The following is a 12,417-nucleotide window of genomic DNA, read 5'->3' as shown; positions in this document are numbered from 1 at the left end:
ATAGGATTTGCTAAAATAATTTTTAACATACCAATAATGTACATATATAGTAAACATTATTTTCCAAATTTATTTGACCATGACATGTGTTTCCTGGGAGTGTTTCACAGTACTAGAGTTCCACAAATTAGCAGTGAGGAGGTAGGAATATCAACTAGGGTCGTATACTCTGCCTAGAGCAAATTCCTCATGAAGGAACAAGTAAGAACAACAAACTATACCAAACATCAAATGGAATCCTAAGAAAGATATAATAGTCTCAATAAAATTTTTAATTAAAAAATGAGAAAAAAGAAAAGAAAGATTATCCAGGAGTCCAAGATAACTTTTCCCCCAAAAGCACAAAGCTTCAACACAACCTTTAAAGAACAAAGAAAATATAATCAGAAATACCAAAATTACTTGATCCAGTTAAGGGGAAAAGTCAAGTTTTATATTCAAATCAACAGGCTCATGATCCCATTAGCAAGAAGTTACTATTATTCCGTGGAAAAGGAGTGACTTAATTAATATATTTGAGAGACGGTTTAGACAAAGTGAGGCTCATCTCCTGGTTCCCCCTTTCAGGATCTGCTTTCCTAGAGAGGATGCTTTCTGTTCTGCTTTCAAGTACATGCTGTAGGGGAGGGGAGGTCTACGGTTGTAGAGAACCGCCCAGATTATTTGCAGAAGTCTGTCTAATTTCAGGGTGGAGTGTTAGGCCATTTGGGATGCATATCTAAAGCTAACTTCTTTAGCTAATTAAAAGAAGTAAAAGAAAGCTGATATGTCTCCTGTGTCTTATGTATCAACTCGGTTCTTGTTTACTCAGACACATGTATTGTTTCCTCGGGAGAAAATCAAAGTTGGACCTGTTCTCTGTTCTAAAAGGTTAGCCTACAAAAGCATTTCCAGCATGTCAAAAGACGGGCAAGTTATGGCTAAAACTCTTCTTTGGAGGACGGGAATGAGAGTCATATAGATAGAATAAAATTCTAAAAATACATGTTCCTTAGCTCCTAAGCCTATGGTGCCACTCCATTATGAACAGTGTCCATTATGAACAGTATCTTCCACCAGAGTAAGTTATTATTTAGAGCCATTTAAATGTCAGTAAATCAGCTCAAAGCTTAACAAACCTGATTATAGTTGAGCACACCGCTTAAAAATGGTTTATTAACTGTTCCTAAGACATACGATTTACATTAATGGCATATATTCAGATTTGTTCATTCAATAACACTTTATCGAGCATGTGGTTAACCTGTGGTTATAAAGAAAAAAATACTTTTTATTTTTACTCTTGAGGGGCTCACAGACATTAAATCATTAACTATATTCTAGTATAATAAATGTTCCTGCATAATCAAATCTCCCCAGTAAAGTCAAAAGCACTCACATGAGATGACATGGATAATGTGTGCTAGTAGAAGGGTAGTCTTAGCCAATTGAAACAAGTGATGACAGAAACCAAGATGCCAGTTTTTTGCTATCTGCCTAGACAATGTACAAACTAAGCCTCCTAGGCAGAGGTAATAGATATTTTTATCCAAGGCAGGTCTTATGCTTCCCCTCCTACATGTCCCTCACTGTAATTTTTTTCCTCAGCCATGGCCAGATTTTTCTCTGAACCTGTATAAACTGGCATGTTCTAGAAGCAGTCCAGATAACTTCACCCCGGTTAAATCACAGCACACAGGTTTGGCCTCCTAGACCCCTTCGCAAGAGGGGTTTTCAGAAATACATACTGTCCTTTAAACAAGCTTAATCTGCCCTGGCCCTCAGAAGAGAGGAAAGACTATTAGGTCAGAAACCCTCAAAGGTCTCAAATAGAAACCAGGTCCAGGTTTTCTTTCTACTCTGAGCTAAGGGCAATATTTCTCAGTGTGTTAAACTACATATTTAAGTAAAACTGGTGTCAGATACAGAAAATGGTCATTTTGGTAAGTATCAAAAGCAAGAGGAAAACATAATTTCACATTTAGCATTTCTAGAAAAAAGTCTTTTAAGTGTGTTGTACAATGAAAGGGATTAAAATACTACACGCATGCCTGTGGTCCTAGTACGTACTACTGGCTATGCATTGCTATGAATAACTGTCAAACAGTCAGATATTTACCAGTATCCTCTGTGCCAGATTTCAGTAATAAATGGAGTTTAAATAAGAAATTTCTCTCTGTGAATCCAAAGATTTTAATAAGTTCCAAGAGGGCAGAGATTTTCATCTTTTGTTAGTTATTAAAAATTCCCAGTACCTGGCACACAGGTGCAGTAAATATTTGAAGAACTGTCTGATTTAAAAAAATAAAAACAAAACTTCAGAAATGGAGATGAGGAGTGATAAATAAGAACTATAAAAAGCTTACTGTGTGCTAGGAATTATGCTACCAATAACATTAAAAACCTTCTCAATCCTTAAAACATGATAGGATAGAGATTCAAAATCAGGTCTGTCCACGCTCATGCCAAGTACAATTGTAATTTGTAATGAGGTCTTATGCAGTATTCTATGTTTTCAAAGCATATGTATAAATTTTGTCACAGGTGATCTTTTCCACATAACACAACCATAAAACCTATAACGTAATCAAGTATATAAAATATGCTCTTACTAATCTAGTGAGCCAGCATAAATTGAATACAAATGAAAATACACAAAGTGATTAATCTCTGTGACATGTTTTCTTTGTCCTTTGTGCGTAAGACTACTAACAACCACCAAAACCAAAAATTAATTTATAGCCAAATTAATCAAGACTAATTCTCTGTTAAACTTATGTAACAATCAAGTGGTTTTCATAATAAAGGAATCTATTAAAGTAGGTGTTTCTATTAAGATTATTTTATACTTGAGTTAACATTCATGTATTCCTCTCCAAAATACTTAGAATACCTAAGCCATATTATTTTTTAACAATGATGTCTCAATAAGAAGAAAATGTGCAAAATACCTGAGAGTATGAGATTATGAAAAAAATTTAATTTACTGAGAAATGTCATATACACCAAAGGATTTATAAAGAATAATAAAATGAATACCCCCTGAATCTACCACACAAGTTAAGAATAGTATCAGTAGGGTGATCATATAATTCACAACCTGACTGGAACACCTGAAAAAGAAAGGTAATGCTATTAAAATTTACACCAGTACAATAAGCATGAGTTGGAACTATCTTGGGCAAACCAGAACCTATGGTTACCTTGTTTATCTGTGGCTTTAGAAGTTCCTTGATTGCCCCTTTGAAGTTCACATCCCTTCTTCTTCCTCACAAGAGGTAACCATGAGACTAAATGCATTTATCCATTTTACTGTTAATGAACTTTTTTGTTTGTTTCTTTGCTATTATGAACATTCTTAAAAATGTCTCTTAACTAGATGTCTCTTGGCACACAAGTAAAGAGTTTCTCTGAGGCATTTAACTAGGAGTGGATCTTCTAAGTTACAGGATGTGTGTTCAATTTTACTAAATAATAATAGCAGTAAGTGATCTAATCAATCTATATTTTCTTTTAGTTTAATTTTGTCCTTTTATTTATATAACTTACCTCTGTAATCTGTTTTGATTTTGTTTTAATTTATTATATGTGGTGACAATCTAATTTTTTCCCCTTAAATAGCTAATTTTCACAATTCTCTATGGTGAATAATCAATCCTTTCCCAGTTGGTTTGGCATTCTTCCCCCCAAATCAAGTTCTTTTTTTTTTTTTAATAAATTTATTTATTTTATTTATTTTTGGCTGCATTGGGTCTTCGTTGCTGCGCACAGGCTTTCTCTAGTTGTGGCAAGCGGGGGCTACTCTTCGTTGCAGTGCACGGGCTTCTCATCTCGGTGGCTTCTCTTTGTTGCAGAGCACAGGCTCTAGGTGCGCAGGCTTCAGCAGCTGTGGCACGCGGGCTCTAGAGCGCAGGCTCAGTAGTTGTGGCGCACGGGCTTAGTTGCTCTGCGGCCTGTGGGATCTCCCTGGGCCAGGGATTGAATCCGTGTTGCCTGCGTTGGCAGGCAGATTCTTAACCACTGCGCCACCAGGGAAGTCCCCAAATCAAGTTCTTAGACAAGTGAGAATCTACGTCAGCCCTATCTATTGTGTTCTATTAGCTTGATAGTGTTGATATTATCCACTATGATGACATGATCCATCAACCCAGCACAGGAGAACATACCTATTTAGTGACCAGAAAGCTTGTGCTCCTGGATTTACTCTCTCAATCTCTCCTGGTCACAGGTTCTGACACGAAAGCCTCCTTTTAATTTGTTCCATCATTTTCACACATTTTCTTTTAAAGCTATTAAATGCTTAAAGGAACTTGTGAAACACCTCTTATCCTGGGGTTCCAGGAAAGACAGTTAGAAAATCACACTTTGTCCAGATGAAATGTAAAATACTTCTGTTTGAACTCTTGCTATAGGGTATTTGCTATAATGACTTGCAAAAGGCTTTTTTTTAAAACCTAAAATTTGTAATCAACTTGAAATCTACTCTAATGAATGTACACACCTGCATTAGTGAAAATATTCTGCAGGGGTCCACGGGATCAAGAGTGATACAATCGTACCTAAGCTCTTCTTCTCTAGCTCAAATTATTTAAAGGCACTGTTCATTATCCCTATTTTCTCCCCATCTTTTTCTTGAGAATTTAACCCTTCACAGGTCCAGAGTTTGCTTCTACCATACACCTGGAAGCACAGCCAACCTTGGCCCAGTTTAGATAGTATCTTTAATATATTATTTTGTTATTTATGTTACAGTACAAGCATCCTGCAGTATAGGAGATCATAATACAAATGTGATACTGAACAGTACCTCCGAGTCCTTCACACAACTAATGAATTCATAAAATGTTAAATAATTAGATAATCTAATATTTTTAATGCTTTATGTTTCACAGAAATCCCTGGTGGACAGTCAAGTGCCAGTGATACCTGGGAAAACTGGTGGAATTTGCACAGGCTAGAAACATACTATTACCTTTCTCACTTAAAATTATGGAATTGGTAGACTAAATACAATCTGAAAATTTGCTGCTCAATAAGTTTTTAATAATGGATTTGATCAGAGTCCTGAAATTGTCATTTGATAAATCAAACTCACATTTCAGCCTTGTCTCTGATTATACCCAGATAATCTTGGAAGTTCTGGGTTTTCCCAAACTCTTATTTATAATCTCTGGCTTACTAATGGTACGCTAAACTCATCCAGGGTTTATGGCTTTCCTTATTCGTGAAAAGCATATGACTATTTTTTTCTAGTTCTGACAACCATACATGGTAAATACCCTATTAACCGGAGCTGCTGTTAACATAATAACCAAATATACAAGCAAAATTATTTTACTTTAAATATTGGGAAAATGGTATTTGTAATTCAAAAACTTGAGGCAAATGAAGTATTACATAACCTCTAGATCTTGTGTCTCAAGAACACATCAACTCATGAACACATCATACTGTGGCACGCATTAAGGTGCCTTTCAAAAGGGTCATTTAAGTTTAAACGAGTGACTCCCCCACCAAAAGCAAACAACAAAATGTCTGCTCATTTCATCTATTATAACAAAATAAAAATTCTCCAAATGGATGGGGAAAATAAATAGGACTAGATCCTGCACTCTACCATCTTATCCTTTTCTTCTGAAAACAGTCTTAAGTGAATATATGATTCAAAGACAATATAAAAATGAGTAAGACAAGATTCCTGCCTTTAATATCTAACATTGTCCCTGACACATGGTACATACTCAACATATTTTTGTCTACTGTCTACTGAATGAATGAATACCTGGCATGTTAAGATTTTTCTTTTGAGTAACAGTCAGCAAATTCTTATTTTATCCACAGAGAAAAAAATTAACTCAAGAAAAATCAAACAAAATCTTCTTACCCACAGTCTGGAGCTGGACACCACCTACAATCAGGATCTGCAACGAGCCACCGTCTAAGCATAAATTCTTCATATTTTTCCATCAAGACATCATCACTTAATATCAAGCGAATATCGTGGGGATTAAACCGTTCAGTACATTCTGGGCAACTGATATTAACCCTACTTTCAGAAATTTCTATCCTTAGGTATTGTCGTAAGCAATCCACACAAGATCTATGATGACAAGTCATTATCTCAGGAAATCTGTCTTTAGAATGCCGTAAAAGGCACAAGGGGCACTCTATAAAGTCTCCAACTTGTTTGCTGATAGAAGTTAATCCATTGTCAGAGGAGGTATTTGTAGAGAAAATGGAGTTCTTATCAGTACATATTTCGGAATGTATACTTTCAATACTCGCAATTCCATCCACCCCGCCATTTAGCTCCCTTGATTTACGTTTGTTATCCTTTTTCCTCCGAAACAGAGAGCCTATTGAAATTCTTCTTTTTTTGGGTGCCTTTTTGACTGAAGGCAAGCTCACAGATGAAGCAGAAGACTGAAGATCTCGATCTGAACCCATTTGCCGATGTAAACTCATGTCTAAAATGCTCATTAGAATTGAGTCAGGGTCTGTGTTTACACACAGCCCTTCATTATATTTAGAGATAAAACCTGTTTCTTGTTCTTGCATTCAGATTAAGTCATGATGTAAGAAAATCCTATTTGGTTCCTTCAGAGAATTCTTGAAGGAGTTCAATTTATGGTAGACTTATCACAGATGTTCTGAAAAGCAAAACAAAAACACCAAGATTATTTAATTGCATGTTTCTTAATAAACTTACAAACTCTCTATGAAACTTCAAACAAGTATGCTCTTTAATCATTAGTTTTTGGTTTTGATTTTTTTAAATAAGGCCAGTTTATTGAGTAGTCTACAAGAGAATACAAAACCAATGCTGATATAACACGGATATTACTTAATCTTAAGAGTCTAGATTTGAGCTGACCTTATTCTTAAAATCTTGTACAGGGCTTCCCTGGTGGGGCAGTGGTTGAGAGTCCGCCTGCCGATGCAGGGGACGTGGGTTCGTGCCCCGGTCCAGGAAGATCCCACATGCTGTGGAGTGGCTGCGCCCGTGGGCCACGGCCGCTGAGCCTGCGCGTTCAGAGCCTGTGCTCCGCAACGGGAGAAGCCACAGCAGTGAGAGGCCCGCGTACCACAAAAAAAAAAAAAATCTTGTACAAAACTTATGATTTTTATCACACTCAAACCTCAATGATTCCCACTGCCTTTAGGAGTTAAAAAAAAATTGACAATAAAATGGACATGCAAATACAAATGGCTAAGTAGAGCTTACACAATTGTGAAGAACAAAGTGTGGGGGGGCAGGGGATGCTCTTACACTGCCAGATATAATGACTCATTATAAAGTTATAGTAATTAGGAAGACAGTGTGGTACATCACAAAGATGGATACAAAGACCAGTGGAACAGAACACAGTCCAGGAAAAAAGTCCCACATATACACATGGATACTTAACTTATTGCCAAAAGTGACACAGCTGAGCATAAAGAATGGCCTTGTCAAAAACAAAACAAAAACAACATAGTACTGTTTTACTGGTTACCATCTGAGAAGAGAAAAGGAACTTGACCTATAGCTAACCCCCTGCATAAAAATCAATTCATGGTTCATAGATCTAAATGTGAAAAGTAAAATCATAACGCTTCTACGAGTTGACAGAAGAGAATATTTCAACAAAAATATTTCTTAAACCAAACATACTAAAGTACTTACCATAAAATGAAAGATTGTTAAATTGGACTACAATAAAATGAAGAGACAGTATTAAGGGAGTGGGAGAAGACATTTGCCACATAAAACTAATAAAGGACCAGTATCCAGAATATGGAAAGAATACTTAGACGTCAACAAGACAAAGCAGACAATATAATAGAAAAATGGGTGAGGGACATAACAGGCACTTCACAAAAGAATATGAAAAAGTGCTCAACATCATTTGTTGTACACATTAAAGCCACACTGAGAGACCACTACACACCCAGCAAAATGGCTAAAATTCCAACTGACATTTCCAAATATTAGCAAAGATGTTGACTGCTGGTAGGAGTTTGGAAAACTACTTTGAAAAACTGTTTAACAGTATCTACCAAATTTGGACACATGGATACTCTATTATCCAATTTATACTCCTAGATATGAATGCACGAGAAATGAATGCACACATGCACCAAAACATCTACATAACTATATTCACAGCAACACTAGTTATAATAAGCCCAAACACTGGATACAACCCATATTTCCATCAACGGTAGAATGGATAAACAGGTTGTGGTATATTCATTCCACATTCTGGTATATTCTGGTATACCAGAAAGCAATGAAAATGAACAAAATACTGCTACTCATAAAACAAGAATGAATCTCTCATAAAAGGATGTGTACTGTATAATTCCATTTAAATAAAGTTCAAAACCAGACAGAGCTGGGCTTCCCTGGTGGCGCAGTGGTTGAAAGTCCGCCTGCCGATGCAGGGGATGCGGGTTCGTGCCCCAGTCCGGGAAGATCCCACATGCCGCGGAGCAGCTGGGCCCGTGAGCCATGGCTGCTGAGCCTGTGCATCCGGAGCCTGTGCTCCACAACGGGAGAGGCCACAACAGTAAGAGGCCCACGTACCGCAAACAAAACAAAACGAAAACAGACAGAGCTAATCTATGATGTTATAAGTCAGTACTGTAGCTACCTTTTGAGGAGAGGCACAAAGGAAGAGGCACATGTATAGTGGTTACAAAGGTATGTTCACTTTGTGATAAATCACTGACCCACAGATTCATGATTAATGCATTTTTCTCGGTGATTGTTATACCACGATTTAAGGTCAAAGAAAAAAAAAACTCCCTGAGGTGATATCCACACAATTTCACTCAGGCAAACTTTACTCATGTCTATCAGTTTATATTTTCCCATCATCTGCAGCATATTCCCTTAATTCTGAGGGAAATATAGAGTGTGATGGTAAATGAACTAAAAATTTCTGCATATTTTCTTCTTTATAGTTATTATTTTCTCTTGCATCTCAAAATGCTTTCTGTACTCCAGGGTTCAATATATGTATCAATGAACAGAACTGTAGAGGGACTCTGTCTTGGGGATTCTGTCCTAAGAATTTATCATTTAAAACATTAAACCAGTGGTATTTAATGAATATCAGCTGGAGAATTTTTCAAAACACACTTTTAGAAATTTGATACCCATATAATTCATTATCCAAAAAAGAACCTAGTAAGAGTGAATGGAGGTGCTATTAATATTTAAACTAGGATAACAGGGGCAAACTAGAACATACTGTCATCCCACTTAGGAAGACTTCCTAAAACATTCTGCAAATAAACAGGCATCAAAGGAAAAGAAACAAATTTGAATACTAAAAAATTTAATATTTTTATATGGTAAAAAATACTACAGAGTAGGATGATGTGATAAATTAGTAAAACATGTATAACAATGAACAAATTTCCTTAGTATACAAACAGCTTTTACACATAAGTAAGAAAAAGATGTACAACCTAGCAGTAAAATGAGCAAGGATATAAGGAGGAAGTTTGGAGAAAAAGAATTACAAAAATTAGGAAGATAGGAAACAGTGTTCAACAACACTAAAGAAATGAAAATTCAAACACTAGATACACCATCTTTGTACACATCAGACTCACAAAGGTTGAAAGGGTTGGTGAACGTGTATTGAAAGAAGCACCTCACATATTGTTGGGAGGACCGCAAATCAGCACAACTCTGGGGAACCAATTTGGCACTATCTATTAAACTTCAAAATTGCTTTGACCAGCAATCCTACATGTAAAATTTATCCTTCAGAAAATATGACACAAGTGTGCAAAGAAATACTGTGCAAGGAAACTCACTGCAGCCTAGCTGATACAAGCAAACAAAACAAAACAAGGCAAACAAGCCCCACACAAAACCTGGAAATAACTTGTGTCCCACAGGGAACTGGTAAAAATAAAGGAGCCAACCACAATTTACATGTAATGATAAGGAAAAGATCTCGCTACATAATACTGAGTGAACAATAATAACTGCAAAATAGTATGTATAGTATGAACCCATTTGTGGAAAAAAACGCACCCACAGAGGTTTACATGTACCTACACAATTTCTGGAAAAATGTTAAACCATTAACAATGGCTACCTTGGGGAGAATAATCTTTAGTATTCACTTTCTGCTTTCTGCATAGTTTACAATTGTATCATGAGCATCTATTGCGTATAGTTTTAAAAAAAAAAACAGCTAAGGGCTTCCCTGGTGGCGCAGTGGTTGAGAGTCCGCCTGCCGATGCAGGGGACACGGTTTCACGCCCGGGTCTGGGAAGATCCCACATGCCGCGGAGCGGCTGGGCCCGTGAGCCATGGCTGCTGAGCCTGCGCGTCCGGAGCCTATGCTCCGCAATGGGAGAGGCCACAACAGTGAGAGGCCTGTGTACCGCAAAAAAAAAAACCCCAGCTAATTGAACCCCACCAACGACAACAAAAAACGTATTCCACTCTAGAGCTACCCAATCAAATTGAGGATGTGGTCCAGAACTTGTATATTTTGAAAATGTTCCTCAGTAATTTAGTTGCACACGCTGGTCAAGAACCACTAATTCTAAAGAGTCTGCTAAACACTTTCACTTAAAAACAGAATTCTATAGGCTTGGCCTCCAAAACAAGGCTCCTTGCTTTTCATTAGTTTAGGCACTGAAAATAAAAGTGCCATTAAAAAAAAAAAAAAAAAAAACCTCAGTTTATAGTCATTTTCAGCCTATGGGGCTATAGTGAGGTAGTACTTAAAAACCTATGTATAGAGATACGAGAGACATTAAAAAAACCCACATAAATTAATGACTATCTGTAGAAAAAATCCATGAAAGGTGTCTAAAAGCATGTGACTCAACAGTATTGGGAATGCCTCAATCAAGGGGACTTTGGCTTAATTTCAAAGTTAAAGTCTAAGCCTAGCATGTGCTAAACCTCAGGAGGTTACCACCATAAACAAGATAGACACGGGTCTCTGTACTCAATGAGATATGTCTGGAGAAGAAATATATATCACAAAACCAATAGTTATAAACTAAGGGAAAATATGTTGTATATAATAATACCACTACACAGTAGAGTTTTAAAGTGCTTTTAAAGCACTTTTGATTTAAACTTCATTGCCCTATGGAATGGGTATTATCCTGATTTGATAGATGAGAAAACTGAAGTGCAGAGAGGGTTAAACGTTGCACAGTTAGGAAATAACAGGGTTCAGGGTCAAATTCAGGTCTTCTGATATCTCGGCCTCAGTACCATCATCTGTCTGCAGCTGCCTTCAAGAAACAACTCCAGTCACTATCAGTATCTCAAAAATTGTCGCAGAAAACAAAAGACAATTATATTTTACATATCATCTAGGGCTGGTCTTAACTATCCCTCAATTCCATGCCTTATTCAAGCCATTCCCCCGTCTGAAATGCCACTCCCTTTTCTCTCCTCCTAACTAAACTGTACTCACATTTTATAACTCAGATAAGAAATTTTTACAGTGTTCACTTGTTTTTCTGCCCTGATTACCTTCAATGTTTTAATAAGGTTTTAAATGTAGAACTTGAATATTGCGATTTCTTTAATACCACACACAGCCAAGATGAAGTGAGAAACATAGACACTGTGAATAAATACCAAATGAGTATTTCTTAAAATGACACAATGTCACTGAAGTGATGATACTATTTCATAAGCACAAGAAAAAATCTTGTCATTTCACTGTCATGCCTCCTAGGCATATACATGCTCTACTTTTTAAAATGTCCAATTAGTTCACACCAAGTTTACAAAGACAAATATGAGGTCTACTGGATCAAATGCAAAATAAATTATGTATTAAAAACCTAGAGTAGTTTACATCATTTCAGAGCAGGAACAGAAGATGAGAGGCAGTAAATATACTTAATGATATAATTTGAAATATATACAACTCCTAATAATCCCCAACTTTGGATATTCTTTAAACTGATTTACTATCACAAGGATTTGTCGAAGTACAACACATCGATAACATGAAGAAAAGCAGTGGGGGAAAAAGATAACTGAGGTTGGCCTCCATGATGTTATGGCTGTTGGCTTAGTGGGGATACCTTTCCCCTCTAAATAAAAGTATAGATCTGTAACTGCAGATGCCAGAAGAGCTTAGTGAAACAGAAAAGGAGAGTAAAATACAAGTAGACCCCATATTATGTATTTTCAACCAAGTATCTAATATCATATAGGAGGCAATTCTCTTAACACCAATGTCACAAGAAATTCCAATCACCTGCTAATTAAAATATGAGAAATGGCTCTCTTTCCCCCTCTTTTCCAGTCTAGCACAACTCCAACAAGTAACAAAGACTCTCTGCCAATTGCTGCTACACATTTTCATCCCCCTGAAGAAACTGGTTGAAAAATTAGTTTTTATCGCTGGCAAAGGAGCCCCACCTCCTGACCTTTTTATGTACTTAAATTGA

The 12,417-nt window shown here is 36.6% G+C and overlaps 1 protein-coding gene across 4 annotated transcripts in view; it reads right to left on the bottom strand.

Moving 5' to 3' along the window:
* RNF19A (ring finger protein 19A, RBR E3 ubiquitin protein ligase) overlaps positions 1 to 12,417 on the bottom strand; it is a 57,228-nt gene that overhangs the window by 25,607 nt on the left and 19,204 nt on the right. For all 4 annotated transcript variants that reach the window (XM_067711629.1, XM_067711633.1, XM_067711630.1 and 1 more), the window contains exon 2: positions 5,864 to 6,629. In XM_067711629.1, the coding sequence (XP_067567730.1) occupies positions 5,864 to 6,537 (674 nt within the window). In that variant the 5' untranslated portion in view covers positions 6,538 to 6,629. The remainder of the gene's footprint in view (positions 1 to 5,863; positions 6,630 to 12,417) is intronic.

The sequence above is a fragment of the Pseudorca crassidens genome, chromosome 17 (assembly GCF_039906515.1).
Source record: "Pseudorca crassidens isolate mPseCra1 chromosome 17, mPseCra1.hap1, whole genome shotgun sequence".
Taxonomy (NCBI): Eukaryota; Metazoa; Chordata; class Mammalia; order Artiodactyla; family Delphinidae; genus Pseudorca; species Pseudorca crassidens.
The sequence above is the reverse complement of the archived record's forward strand: the minus strand, read 5'-3'. Positions and strand labels throughout refer to the sequence as shown.